At 40.7% G+C, this 14,528-nt stretch overlaps 1 protein-coding gene across 1 annotated transcript in view; it reads left to right on the top strand.

Moving 5' to 3' along the window:
- TENT4B (terminal nucleotidyltransferase 4B) overlaps window positions 1-14,528 on the top strand; it is a 41,888-nt gene that overhangs the window by 8,775 nt on the left and 18,585 nt on the right. The window contains exon 2 of the mRNA XM_035543367.2: window positions 11,790-11,913. Coding sequence (XP_035399260.1) covers window positions 11,790-11,913 — 124 coding nt within the window. The remainder of the gene's footprint in view (window positions 1-11,789; window positions 11,914-14,528) is intronic.

The following is a 14,528-nucleotide window of genomic DNA, read 5'->3' as shown; positions in this document are numbered from 1 at the left end:
CAGCATAGCTTTCTTCTTGCCTTATTTTTTTCTCTCACTCTGTCAGTTTTGAAGCTATTCCCTTCCACTGTTACTTCAGAAGCAGCCAAACACCAAAAGGTTTTTCTTTGTTTTGGGGTGGGGAGGATGTTACAAAACACTTAATCTTCTAGATGCATTTACATTCCTCCCCTTTCCGCCTCAGTGAGACATCAGCTTTAATCTAAAATACGTGCGTGTAGCGGTTTTGGGAGCTGTGTGAAGTTTTGCTGTGGGCCTGAGCCTTCGCACAAGCAGGGGTGCTGCTGCCCAGCCGCCTGCGGAAGGAGGAGCTGGATGGAGCTGTGTGGGCCTGGGTAACGCTCGTGGCTGCAGTCGTGCTGTCTGAGGTCAGGACTGAGCTGTGCTCAGAGTGAGATCCTGACAGGTTTTTATTTTTTTTCTTTGCGATGTCACACTGTAGCTGGCTGATTCAAGCAGCGTGTGAGGATCTTCTGTTTACTTGGCTTTCTGGTTGTGTTTTGGACTCGGTGCCTTATTCCCATTCATTCATGGATTTTTCCTTGTTGGAGTCATACTTGGCAGGTACTTCTAGGAGAACAATTTCATGTTGATTTTTGCCTTGAGGAGCTAGTTATCTGAGGTAAACAACTTCCTTACACGTACCTCTGCTTCCAGCCTTGGCTAGAGAAGTTGGTCTCATCAAGCTGTTGGGTTTTGCTCTTACTTAAACTTTTTTGAAATGAGGCAGAAAGAACAATGTTGTCTTGAGTTTGTTGCTGTCTTGTAATTACATTATACATTTTCTTAGCTAAAATCTATATAAATGTGAATTAGCCAGTGTTGTTCTGAAGCTGCTCGTCTTACAATTTGGCCAAATGCGGCAGTGCACATACAGGTAGTAAAAGATACTATTTCAGTGGCAATAAGTAGCAGTGCCAATTCCCAGGTTAACAGTACCTTGGAGCAAATGAATAGAATAACTGTGTAATAATAAACTTCCCCTCTCGTTTCTTGTATAATGCAGTATTTGCCTGTAGGCATTAAGTCACTGGGCATTATATGCTGGAATAGTTCACTTCAGCATTTGCTGCTCTGAAGCACACCAGCTTCAGGCATGCTGCAGCGTACCGTTCCTGCTGCCTGTCGATTCAGCAGCCTGTAGAGATTCGGTGACCCTCCTGCGGGTTTCTGATAGCTGGCCAGCTGGGCTCCACTGCTGGGTCTTCTACTCAATTTTTGGTACACTAGACAAATCTGCTTGATGTTCAGATTATTAATTGAATTATTTTGAGATAGCGGTTTCCGTAAATTAGTTGGATGAATCTTGAGTGCTTATTGGGAGAGCTCTGGACAGCCTCATTTCCATTTGCTGCTTTTGCCAGAAGGCTGCACACAAATTTGGTACCACACGTGTGTGGTCTGGGGATGTCCCATCCTAGGGCAGGGTCCAGTGTTCAGCTGCCTGATGTTATGCTTCGGCCTGCTGTGACTCTCAAGCTATTAAAGTCCCTAATGTACCCCATACAGATTACTTTGTCCTTGTGCCCAAGCAGAATTCAGTAGTTAATGTAGTTGCTTTAAATCCGTTACAAGCCATCCTTCAGCATATAATGGTCTCTATGAATTTTAAGATTTTAGGCCCTCGGTCAGTGAAGGGTATTTTCTAGGCTCGTATTGGTAGCTTTTTGACAGAAAGCTGAACCTTCTGAGGGAAAGAAGATAAAAACCATGAGCTGATCTGCAGGTTTAGTAAGAGACCAACTCTTCTAGATACTGTGAAGAGGAGTCTGGTAGCTGCAGTGGAGGAGGAAGCATTTCTTCTGGTTCTGACATCGAAGCTCCTCAGTGTGCATCTGTCATTGAGCTAATGGAGGTGACCTCAGGGAACACGTTTCTGTGATCTGCTTAAGTATTATTCTTTTCTGCCTGTTGCTGTTTAGAGCCTTGTAGCCTGGAGTGGTCAAGCAGACGAAAAGATGCTGGTGAGTCTCCAAAATATTTGGCAGGTTGTGTGGAAGCATGGTATGCTGCTGCTCACAGCACGTGCTGGTGCCTGTGCACCTTGTCTTGCAAGTGAGAGTATCTGAGCACCATAAAACAAACCAGAATACGAACAGGTAGTTTATAATATATACCTTGGAGAGAGTATACTATTGGATAAATGAGTCCCAAAATGAATACTGAGTTTTTTAATCCAGACATAGCTCACTGTGCACCCCTTTGCTGTAAAAATAACAAAGCATCAATGCAGAAAGCTGCCTGAGATGTTCCTCGTACTTTGCAGTAGTATGTGTAATTCTTCCTTCTCCCTTAAAATGCACTCGGTCTAGTGATTTCTGAACGTTTGGAAATTGAGAGGGAAAAATACTTCTGTGACTTATATTTTGCCTTGATATGACAGCACTGCATAGTGTTATAGCACAGTGTCACCGAAGTTCAGTAAAAGTCATAAATGGGGTGATAAGATGGTTTTGAACGTGCGCTAGGCAGGTAAGTCAGGATTACTGTCCATTTTACTACATGAATATAAATTTAACATACTATTTTGCACAAGGTTTTAGATTTGTAAGTGCTAACTTCAACTCTTTTCATAAAAAAATTAAATACTTTTAATGTAGAAGATGCAACCAAACAAACCCTCCATCCCCTCAGCCCCCCCCAAAATAGCCACCCAATGCTATAAATGTAAGAAAGCTTTAGGAATGTGCACTGACTTTCCAGGTGGCATACTTTGTCAGATTTCATGATTTGAAAATGTTCCTATGCTGGACTTGAAAAGGTCTTGACAACCTGCAAATGTAGCTTGTTTATTGGACTTACAAATAATGTTAAAAAATGTTTAATGTTGTGTGAATGAAATGGAGGTGTTTTGAGTTTTATGGTTGGTTCTTCCGTCTACTTAGCAGCGAAGAAGCAGGCTTGTTGCACAAATGGACGTGAGGGGTTTTCTGGAATTACCACAGCACTCAGAGGTGCATGCTACTCAGCTGCAGGGACAAGTGGGTAAGCAGGACCAGCTATAGGTAGGAACTCAGATGTTAACCAGCTTTCTTACTTGACTTTGGTGTGAATATCGTAAGCCTGGGATTGTATTAGTGTCTCTCTTCAACCTAAGACTGGCATGGGTACATTTGGGGTGGAGCTTTGAATGTTTAAGTCAACTCTGATGGAAGGAGACTGCGGTGAACAATTGCATAATCTTTTCATTTAACTAATCTTTTAAGTTAAATCAATTATCGAGTTATAAGCAAGAAGAGTATTTGCTAGGCAGAACCCACTGTGTCTGTGAAAGCAGACGACTTGTCTCAACTTTCTTCTGTTTTGGAGCAAGCCCTACTTTGGGTCCCCTGCAAGGCTCGTTGGGTTATTGCATGTGCTTCCATGGCACGTGTGAGCCCGGCATGCTCACAGCCATTTAGCTGTGCTGGGAAGGGCCTGCGCTGCAAGTTTTTAGCTCAGAGCCAAGTCTTCAGATGGAGATTTTTTGTCTGAGCACACGTTATCCATCAGAAGTACTCGACAGCCTTCAGGGAGTATGGTCATCTCACCTCTGCCCTGACAGTGTGCGCTGTCATTTGTTGGCAGATCAGAGGCTGAGTGTTTGTTTAATAATATTTGCTGCACTGACAGAATAGTAGCGATGTACTAGTGGTGTATGAAGAACTTCCATAGTGGTGTATATTCATGAAGACAAACAGAAAGCCGACCTGCCATATTCCTCCAGTCTGGTTTAACAGTAAACACCACGGTTGCAATTGCAAAACTGATCTAATTTCTTAAAAACAAACAAACAAACTTCCTTACCTCTTGTGTTGATACAGAAGGTTTTTTGCAAGCCTTTGAGGGGATGTACTGACAGTAACTTTTGTTACAGCCTGAGCACTAACTCAGCCGTTACTGTGTTATTGGGAAAGTTCAGCTAAAATAAATTAAACTACTACTGATAGTCACTTTTACTTCTCATTAAGCTCTTGATTAAAAATCAGTTGTTTGGGCTCTTTGAACGAGAGCTTTTTAAGCAAGGGAAACTGGCAGGCTGAGCAATTACTAATCCCTCGCTGTAGGAAATAGATACTTTTATAACTTCTCCGTGGTTTTAGCTGTTTGGAATTTTACCTCAATTTGTAATTACAGAATGTAGAAAGTGTATACTAATAGTTGCCCTCTAAATCTAAGGCTTTTTTTTTTTTTTAATATGAATCAGTCTTCTAGATTATGAGTTTGCAAAATGCATAGCTGATCTATACATTCAACTATATTCCAACAGACTAAAGCTTTTCTACAAGTCAGCTGAAGAAAAACCTTGTGGTAGTATTTTACATATGCTCACTAGAGGAGATGTTGGAATTACTGGTGTGTTTCAAGATAATTAGATATCACCAGGAGTTGAAGCCTTTTTGTCATTATGAAATAAAACAGATATATCCTATCTCTATCTACTCTTCCCACTTTTTTTTTCCTGCACAAAACCGTTCCCTCCTGCTTCATCTTGTTCTTTTGTTAATCCTTTTTTCTTTCAGCGAAGTTGAGGTAGCAGTTTCTCTCCCCGCCCCCCCCCTCCTCTGTTAACAACACACATTAATTTTCCTTCCTTTGGCAACCTATTGCCTGGGAGAATAGAAGCAGAAGACTTGGTACGCATACGGCCTAGGTTTAAAAGCCAGTGGATCAGTTGTGGAGTCATACTTGAGACTGCTTGTAGGTATGATTCATTCAAGCATTTAATTTCTAATTAAAGTTCTGTAGGATGTTTTTCCTCTTAAAAGACAAATTTCTCTAGGAAAAAAAAAATCTCTAGTATATCTGGAGTGTATTTTAGAAGTCAAAGCACACGTTGCAATTTATAAACAGACAAAAAATGCTCACTTCTACATTGTCTGAGAAATACAGTCTTTAATACTAGTTTCTGACCAAAGAATATGCTTGGAGTTTTAATCAGTTTCAAGAAGATAGTATTCATCCAGATTGAAGCAAAAGATCTATAAAATAATGATAAAAAAATAACTGAAATGATGGAGACAATTTAAATTCAATAGTTGGAAAAGAACAAACCTGCCCACATTGCTTCTTTCTTCTGTGTTTTAATATGACTCTGCTTCACCTTGGCCATTTGCTTTAGGCAGTGCTATTTTAGTGCTTTTTATGATGCAGTTAAACCCATAAGTTAATTTAAATCCAGATCATTGATAAAAAGCTACATTGATTTGATATGTGTGGGGGGAATGGTGTTTATTGGGAGGAAGAAGGAAGGGGCTACACTACATACGTTTTCAAATATTTACACAGGATAGAAATTTTAAGTCTTGTAATACAGATTTTTGTGGCATCTTTTTTTGCTCCACCACATTTGAAGAAATGTGTATTACTATCAGTTGACCATACTGAAGAAATGTGTATTATTATCAGTCCACCATACATTTTAAAGTGTACAAACCCCATTCGTGAAAACATTGTCAAGTTTAATGTCAGATTAATTAGTTTAATCTTGAAAGGCATTGGTCCTGAAAACAGGATCTGGGTTCCTGCATCACGCAGGTATTTGTGAAAATGCTGCCCTCCCTCAGCGCGAAAAGGCAATTCTGTCTACAGAACTACAAATGCTGGTCAGAAATGTCCTGCTTCTTGTGGATAACTACTGAAAGCCCCCCAAGATGGCTCGTCCTGCCTTCTGGGTATAGAGGTGCCAGCTGAAGGTGTTTGTCCTGCTGGTGGCTGCTTGCCCTATGCTGCCCCGGTGGATGTGGCAGCGGGGGCTGCAGTGCTCAGGGAGCCCCTTCAGGGGGCTGGCAGCTTGGCTGGCCGGGAGGGTGCTGGGTTTAACTTCACTAACTTTGCCTTAGGTGGATTAGGGAGGCTCGTGTAATCCTCTTATAGCAGACCTTGCGAGCACAAAGCCAGGGAGTGGTGACAAACACCTGGGGTGTAACGGAAGAGGGCAGAAATAAATCCCATTTGTCTAGCTCTTTGCAAAGTGAAGCACTCTGTTTGCATCTTAGGGAACTGCTTTATGCAGTGGATAGCCAGAATTTTAGTGATGCTCACTGAACATATGGTGGCAAAGCACCTGCGTTTTTTTCCTGCATGTCTATTTTAGTGTGAACTCTGAGAAGGTGGCCTGGTGAAGCTGTATTTCAAACAAGTAAACTTACCTGAAGGAAAGTCTGTGTGATCAAAAACCCCACCTCCTAAAGCTTTTCTATTTTTGTTAGGTTACTAATATGGAAATCTTTTGGGATGTTTCATTTTAAAGTTCCCCTAGGACATATGTGGCCACAATATGGCTGCTGTGTGACCTGTGGTGTATTGATATGGTTCGGTCACCAGGGATATGAAAAGTGATGGTTAAAGTCTCCGAGGCTATTGAAAGTTGTTTGCTTCATTATGTGCAATTTTAGTTTCTTACCAGGGCCGATGTATCAGTCATCGTGAAGCTTAATTGCCTGTTAAATCACCTGCAGATGCAGTTAGGTGTTTTCTCAGTAGCTTAAAACCTAGCACATATTAAAAGAATTTGTCTGCTAGAGAGGCACAGGTGGTAGGGAGAGGACCTCAGCAGATGCTTCGTATTTACAGTTCCCTTCACTACTCTCATGTTTGTTTTTGCTTGAGATTGAAGGTAGGCAAAACTCTTTGTGCTCTTTACAGTGTCTACTCTTGTTCTTGCTTTGTTACTGAATGCATGTAGATGGTGATAGTAACCTAGAAATTATTTATTAGGCTTGTGGGAGATAAGTATTAAAATTGAACGAGAATTTGGGAAGCTGTTGGATTCCCCATCTTGTAGAGTGCTGGTGTTACTTTTAAACTACTACTAATAATAATAACGGGGGGAAAGAATTGGGCTCCCAGTGTCTTTCCTTTGTCTCAGGTAGAGTTTTGTTCAAAGACCCTTCAGGACCAAATAGCTCACGAGTGAGAGATGCACGAGCTTTCTTCAGTTCATTAAACTTCTAAAGGATCAGAAATCCCTGCCGTAATTCTGCTGATTTTTTTTTTTGACAGGTCCAAAACCAGTACCATCTTCTTCTTAGTAAAACATTGTGGGAAGCTTCAGACCAAAATTGTTCTCCTCCTGTGCAATACTGGTTTGCCTAACTGGAGCAGAGGGATGGATGCAGTTAGGGCTCTTAGTATTGATGCTTTCAAGAAGTTAATATACCTAAGGTTCCTCCTTCCCCAAAGACTGAAATGCTATGTTGTTTCTCTCTGTTGCATTACATTCTTTTGTTGTTGTTGTTTTTCCTTCAGAGAAGACTTAAAATGGTAGGGGAGACTAAACACAGTCAGATAGGAATTATTCAGCCAAAGAAAATTCAGATACAAAAGACTTATTCAGTGCTACAGGAGTACATTGTAAATATCCCATCCAAGTGTGGGTATAAAATCAATAAGCTCTGAAATCAGAAGTGATTCGTCTTAAAACATAGAGTTTGGGGAGACAAAAGTTGTCTGTGTGTTCATTGCTTGCTTCTGCCCTCAGTCCACAGAGGTTCTCAAAAATTTAAGTTTTCATCACTCCAAATCACTCAAAATAGGGCTTCCTTCAGAAAATCCTGTAGAATAAGTTGTAGTACGTGAGCACCATACGCATTTTTTTTTTTACGTGTAGTTAGTATCCACTGTTTTAAATTATCTTCAGTGATGTTGGTGCAGAGGTATAGATGTGCCAAAGGCAGAAGAAACTCTCTGGGACAGATGAGCAGAATTTTTAACGCGGTCGTTTGAACAGTTGGAGCGGAAGCTACGGGTAACACCCTTACTAGAGAAATTAGAACATGTATGCCTGCATAATTTCTCTTGTGAAATGAAAAGTGAAGAAGAGCCAAAGGAGGGTGGAATTATAATGCAATTCTAGAATGACAAAGGCAGGAAACTTTTCAATTAAAACTTATTTCTCTGGTTAGCATAACACTGCATGTTGGCACACGATGGCAACACTTAACTGCTATTCTGTTGTTAATAATAATAAGAAAAAAAAAATCAGAATTATCTTTATCTTGCTGGCGGCTCTGCGTAGTGTGACTGCTGTCTGCTTCTCAGCTGCCCAGAGCAGGACAGGAAGGCCCAGGCTAGGTGTGAACTTGGGTCAGCCACTGGCAAGGCTTGCAAGTGGCTTGTGTCTGGCTGGCTCCCTCCAGCTGTAAGCTGTAAGCTCCCTCGAAACCTGTAAGCACAGTGGGCCAGTCATTTAGTCTGCATTAAGATTCCAGTGCACAGAAACAATACTTTTAGCATCTCCAGCAACATTTTGTGAAGCAATGTGACTGCCAGTGTCACCCCTGGTTCCAGTTCGAGACTTGTAATGGTGAGTTGTGCTGCTTTATACCTCAGGCAACTGAATTATGTAGTCAAACTTATGCGTTCATCACGTATCGTCTCTGTGCAGTGCATTTGAAACAGAAATAACATTTTGTTTGTATGTGACTGTTTTTAATCAATTGGCAAACATGCAGAAGGATTTGTCCTCCAGAATATCGTCATCTTGGACACATAAACTAGTTGGAGAATCCCGAGTTGCACTTTTAGAGCCCACAAGTTGTGCTGCAAAAGAAAGTAAGCTGTGATCAAATTGAGAAAGAAATCTAACATCCTGTGCTCCATATTACTTACATTTGTACAAAAGCTGCAGCTTTCCACCTAAACAGCACGAGTCTAACAGCCTTTGTGTTCCTCACGGTGTGATTTGGTGATGTTACAATGGGAAGTTCTTCTTGTGATTACAGCTTTTTGACCAGCATTTATTTTTTTTAATGTTGCATCATTATCTCTGTCACATAAACATAAAAAATGCTATAATCCACTGTATTTAGTGGCATCTGTTTTCTGTTACTTCAGTTCTGTTTGGTCTGTAAAACGCAAATGAACTCAGCTTACAAGGTTTTAAAATGGGATATGATGTGGCTAGTCCTTCGTTTTAAAACAGAGAGAAAGTGTAAGATGTTTTTTCCAAAAGTTTAAGATTTCCTGAAATACAGGACTAAGATGCCCTTGTTTATTGCTATTTACTGTAATAAATAAAGTAAACTAATGTTCCTATGCATAGCAAGGAACTCTTCATGCATCCCAAGCAGGTCTTGGGTGTCAGTAGCTTCGATACAACTATAAAGCCAAATAAAATATCCCTGCATAGTGTAATCAGGTTTATTACAGTGCAATTTCCTTCTAAAAACAAGCCTCCTTTTAAGGACTTTTATCTTAATGCCACTACATTCATTAGTTATTTAAATAATAAAATACTGTTATGATGCCAAAAATAACTTCTCAGTCTCTTTGATCTTCATTTCAGCTAAAGATATAAAATTCCACTAGAGACTCCAGTAAACAGCCTCCATTAATCCAAACAAATTGTTTTTGAAAAACAGTGACTATAATAGATGTTGATTAAGACAGTGAATAACCTTGAGTTTTAATTTTCAATACAAGTTGAGTTAACTCCGCATTAATTGGAGTCACGCTACTAAGTCGTGTCATACTGCTCTGAAGTCTGCATGTTGCTGCTTCTGTTTGCCGTGGCTTTAATTAATCATTCTCTTACTTCTTGGCAGCAGTTTTTGCTGGGCAGGGAAGTGCAGTTCCCGGTGTAGCTGTAAGCCCTGACCGCTCCTGCTGGCCGCCTGAGCGCTGTGATCCTGCACGGCACAGGTAGCCCCATCCGGGCAGCATGGGTTCCTGGGGGCGCTGAGATACGGGTTATCTGCGGTATTCTGCCTGGAGTGCTGCTGAGGACTTCCTCTGGTAGTCTTAAAGCCGGTCTTCTGTCAGTGAGAAAGTTCACATTTCATTTTTTTCTCTATCTGCATTGTGTAGTACTAGTTGGTGTGCATGTGGTGCAAGTTTCTGTGTGTTTGCATACTGCTTAATTTCTTGTCTTCGCCATCAAAATGTCCATGACTCCTGAAGAGTAAGACTGATCCCAGTTAGAGATGCAGACGGTGTGCTGACAGCACATCGGTGTTTTATGTGCTCCCAAGGAATGCACCGACTGATAGTTACCTCAATTAAAAGTGTCAGATAGCTGAGTTAATAGAGAGAGCAGTGAGAATGGCAGTGTCTCTGTGGCTTGCCCTGTTGTTTGCTTCAGGGACCTAATCCTGGCTGTGTGGTTTCCCCAAGCCCCCTCGCAGGCTGGGGACCGGTGACCACCAGGAGGGCTCTGGGCTGCACCACGCACGAATACGTCCCCGGAGCCGTCCCTCGGCATCATCCCAGCAGGGCTCCTGCCATCAGATACCCTGACAGCGGTGTGTGTGTGCTTAATCTTGTTAAAAACACTGCTCTGGGCCAAACCGTGCACACTGTGGGTGCAACCAGGCTGCTCCAGCCAGTCCAGGCTCGAAGGCTCCCTCGGCAGGTGCTGAAGGAGAAGCTGCGCCCAGTGCAGGTTTCATGCAGCTGTATTGCTTCTCCCTCGGGGTCTCCCCATGGAGGAACTCCTTCAGAGGCACTTTTCTCTCTGCATTAGCTGCAGAGAGCCTGTGGTGTTTGCCAGCTCAAGCTAATAGACTGTTAGCACTGTTGCCCTGCGGGTGTTGGGGGGGAAATTCCCACAAATAAATGCTTGGTAAAAGTGACGCAGGTATTTTATTCCTCAGTCTCTTTGGGAAAGATGCTGGTGTTGTTGTGACACATGGCGCTGAAGGATGCAAGGCAGATGGATGGGTTAGGTTCTGTCCTTACTTGGGCTCTGTTAAATACAACTTTCAGATGTTTTAATCTGTTTTTCTGACACCTGTGTACAACTTGTAGTTATTAACATGTGATTTATGTAGATGTGTACGTGGTGGGGAAGTGCTAGATTCCCCATCTGATCTAAGGACGTGCTCTTAATGAACTGCTCCCCAGATGGTCCCTTGGAGCTTTAAGGAGAGTTGTGTTTGCACTTGTTACCGAGAAACAATCCATTTAAAAACCAAAAAACTACCTGTAACTATAATGATTATTGCAGGAAGCAAATGAAATTAATTTGGCTACTCAGTGCCAGAGTTCCTCTGTGTTTTACTGGAATTAAAGTGTTGTTTGTGTCTGTTTTCTTTAAAACATTGTTAGTCAAGACGATGATGTGTTTACGATATTACAGAAGCCTAGAAATTCGTGGCACTGTATGAAGACATTGTTATTTCAGCTCTGATCATAGGCAATCTGAATGTAACTTACTACACGTGCGTCTCACAGCCAGGCTGGGAGCTCCCATCTGCCAGAGGCAGTGGTTAGCTGCCTCTCAGGCACTTACTCCTCCGAGCCACCACTGCTGCTTATCTGCTTGTTTCAAGGAGAGAATGCATGCTTAGTTGGTGTCTTGTCTAAACAGTAAACGAGGCAATTTTCCTAGCTCTAGTACTGGCACAATTACTGCAAACCTTTTTTGAAAGCTCGGTGCTGGATACAGACTGATGCCTGAAACGACCCTACTGGTGCCAAGGGGCAGGCTGCAAAGCGTTGGCTGAAAACCTCCTGGTTAAGCTGTTGAGCAGTGTGTACTTTGAGCTCGCAGCTGCTTTCTTAGCTGAAGACTGAAGCGTTCCTGTATAACGCTGACTTTAAAATACACAGCGCGACTTCTAATGTGAAGTGAAGGTACTTGGGTTTAGATTTGCTTCCGTACTTTCAGCAAATGCAGTACAATATTGATGTATGATGCAAGTTTGTATGGGGAGACTAAACCTTACTAAGCAGTGTGATTATAATTTTTTTTAATTGCATGGTACTCATAAACTGAGCTTAAAAGTTATGTTTGATTAGAGTAGTTGCAATTTCATTCTTCTGTGTGTTTTTTTTTCCTGACATTCTGATCTTTTTTTTTCTTTCAGTCTCCATGAAGAAATCATTGACTTTTATAAGTATATGTCTCCCAGACATGAAGAAGAGAGAATGCGGATGGAAGTGGTGAACAGGATAGAAAACGTTATAAAGGAGCTCTGGCCTAATGCAGATGTGAGTAGGATACTATTCTATTTATTAAAATACAAAAGCAACGTTATGTGCCTGTTTAGTTTGTGAAGTACTGAATAATGAAAACACTGTTTATTCTTTTGGAAAAAAAAGGCTTTCTAGTCAAATGAGAGAGAGGTGATGTTTATTTGTAGAATAATATAGGTCAACATTTTATATCACACATAAGAACAGAAAGAACAAAGACGAGCTAAACCTACTGTATCAAAGAAAGGGCATAAGGTATGGCAATGTTTAGTTTCATTAATATTCATTAAGGTTAATGGAAACATATCAGGCATGCATGCATATAAAAAGTGATGTTAAAAAAAATAAATCTTCTGAAACTCATAGCTTGACTGAAAAAGTCTGTAGCAGGACTTCTAGTCCAAAGACCTGCAGTCTTGAATAGGTCTGTAAGCTGGAATGCCAGCAATGCCATGTTATCTAGACTGCTGTTTTTAATAGTCAGGGAAACTAAATTGAAATATCTTACAAAAGTAAAGAAACCAGGTTTCTGTATGGGAAGAAACAAGCTTGTAGATCTCTTTGCTGTATATTGAGCTTTAAATCTCTAATGCCTCTTTCCATTGAAGGTAGATTTTTGCCAGGACTTCATACAGTCAAAACAAGATTTTCTCTTCTGCACAGCTATGCTTCTGTGTGTGTGTGTGTAGGGGGGGGTTGTGTGTTAGTTCTGTTTGTTTTCAATAAAGAATGGATTAAAGGGAAGCTAGAGAAGTTTCTTTTACATCTCAAGATGTTTTTTATGCGGACGACATTGGATTTTTAGCATAACTGACTCTAGTTTAATTGCATCCCTCTACTAACATGGTGTTTGTTTCCAGAATGCAGATTTGTAGCCTCAGTCATTTATCTACAGATAAATATAGATAACAGTAGCTGAAAATAAGGACTTGTTAACCAGAATAGCAAACCAAATTCAGACAGCAGAATCTTTATTATAAGGAATGCTCTTTGATCCTGCCACAGTAAAAGGTAATGTTACGACATGAGTGACTTTAACCCACTGTTCATTTCAGATCTTCTTAACCTGTTTTTTGGAAAATGTTTTTAGAATTTGGCAGAATGACTGATGGAATTCTGTATGAGCTATATATGTATGTGTGTTTTTTTTTTGTGTGTGTAAAATACACTCTCGTGGTTCATGTTACGGACAATGTTAGTGATGTGTAATATGGAAGGAGCAAGTTGCTCGATCACAGCTTTTGTCACAGAATTACAGAGGATTGGTATAGTCATTACTACACATTTGGTAATTTTCTCTTTGAGGAAAAGCAGTAATTTTTCCAAGGGAACTGTGTCAGACATCAGCATATCTCACAGGTATTATATAGCTCTCCTGTAACCAAGAGAACTAGTGCTGTAGGCGCTGCTGAAGAGCAGGAGTAGCAGGGTGCCAGTGTGACAAGAAGTAGCGTAGGAAACTGTGCTGGCATTGAACAGTTCTAACCATGATAGACCTTGCCAAAGTCTTGTAGTAGTGGATTTCACCCCCAAAAATTTGCTTCAGCCTAGGTGCCACTATTTCCAGACAAGTTTGTATGCTGCAGGCTTACTAGCATAATGGGGTGAGTGCGTTTATTACCACGGGATCTTTCCTTGTTACTGCTGACATTTTGAGTAGTACACAAGAATTTACTGCTTCCCAAGGTACTCTAAGCATTTGTAGGACAGACTTGACCTGTAAAAGCTAGCTAGGTATTCTATATTTAAAAACAAAACCAAAAAAAATATGACTTGAGAAAATAGTTATCTAACCTACTGATACTGTTTTTCGAAGCCCATAATCTTTTTAGGAATGGGAAGCATGCCAGCTTATAACCTGGCAGTTACTGTAATGTCATTTTTCTGATAGTTTACAGACCTGCTTGGGAACTAACTGCTGAGCTTAACTGTCTTCAACTTTGATGGTCTTTTGGATTTTTTTTAGCCTTTTGAGTTAATCACTAAGCTTTTGAAAATCTGTATTGGTTTAGCTACTTGGAATATTTAAGTTTTGAGTACGTGCTTTGAGAAGGTGAAGTGGTGTCTGGTCCAATGTCCTCAGCTTCAGCTGTAGTGTAAAGTAATAAGTTAATGTTTAAGCTGTTCATTTTGACTGATAGGTGCAGCAAATCAAGCTAAAATAAACTTTTAAGTTAAACATACGCATTTAGTTTGTAGTTTTTCACTAAACCGCTTTAGTAAGACACACTCTGTAAAAATCAGATACCAGGAGAAGTAAAATTGGGCTTCACAAATCTAACTGTAAAAAGGGTGTAGAATGTGTGCATACACATATATGCATTTTTTTCCTGTTCCACTTAGGAAAAGGCTGAAAAAAACAGATGGGGCTGGGGGGGGTGGGGTGGTAAAACTCCATGTCCTAAGCTGTTACTTTATTTATAGAAATTAGCAATTGTGTCATTTGCTCTCTTACTCAAGGGAATGTGCTTAGAAGGAAACATTCCTAGTAAGTGACAACTGTTCTTGGCATCAGAAATGCTCTGACCATAAGAAAGGCTTTAATTACACTGAAACTGAGCAACCCAAAACATTAGATTAAGGCATTTTAAGACAAAGTTTTTTTTTGACCAGTTGAATATGAAAACTGA

This window comes from Cygnus atratus, chromosome 12 (assembly GCF_013377495.2).
Source record: "Cygnus atratus isolate AKBS03 ecotype Queensland, Australia chromosome 12, CAtr_DNAZoo_HiC_assembly, whole genome shotgun sequence".
NCBI lineage: Eukaryota > Metazoa > Chordata > Aves > Anseriformes > Anatidae > Cygnus > Cygnus atratus.
Note: the sequence above shows the minus strand (reverse complement) of the source record. Positions and strands in the feature narration are given on the sequence as shown.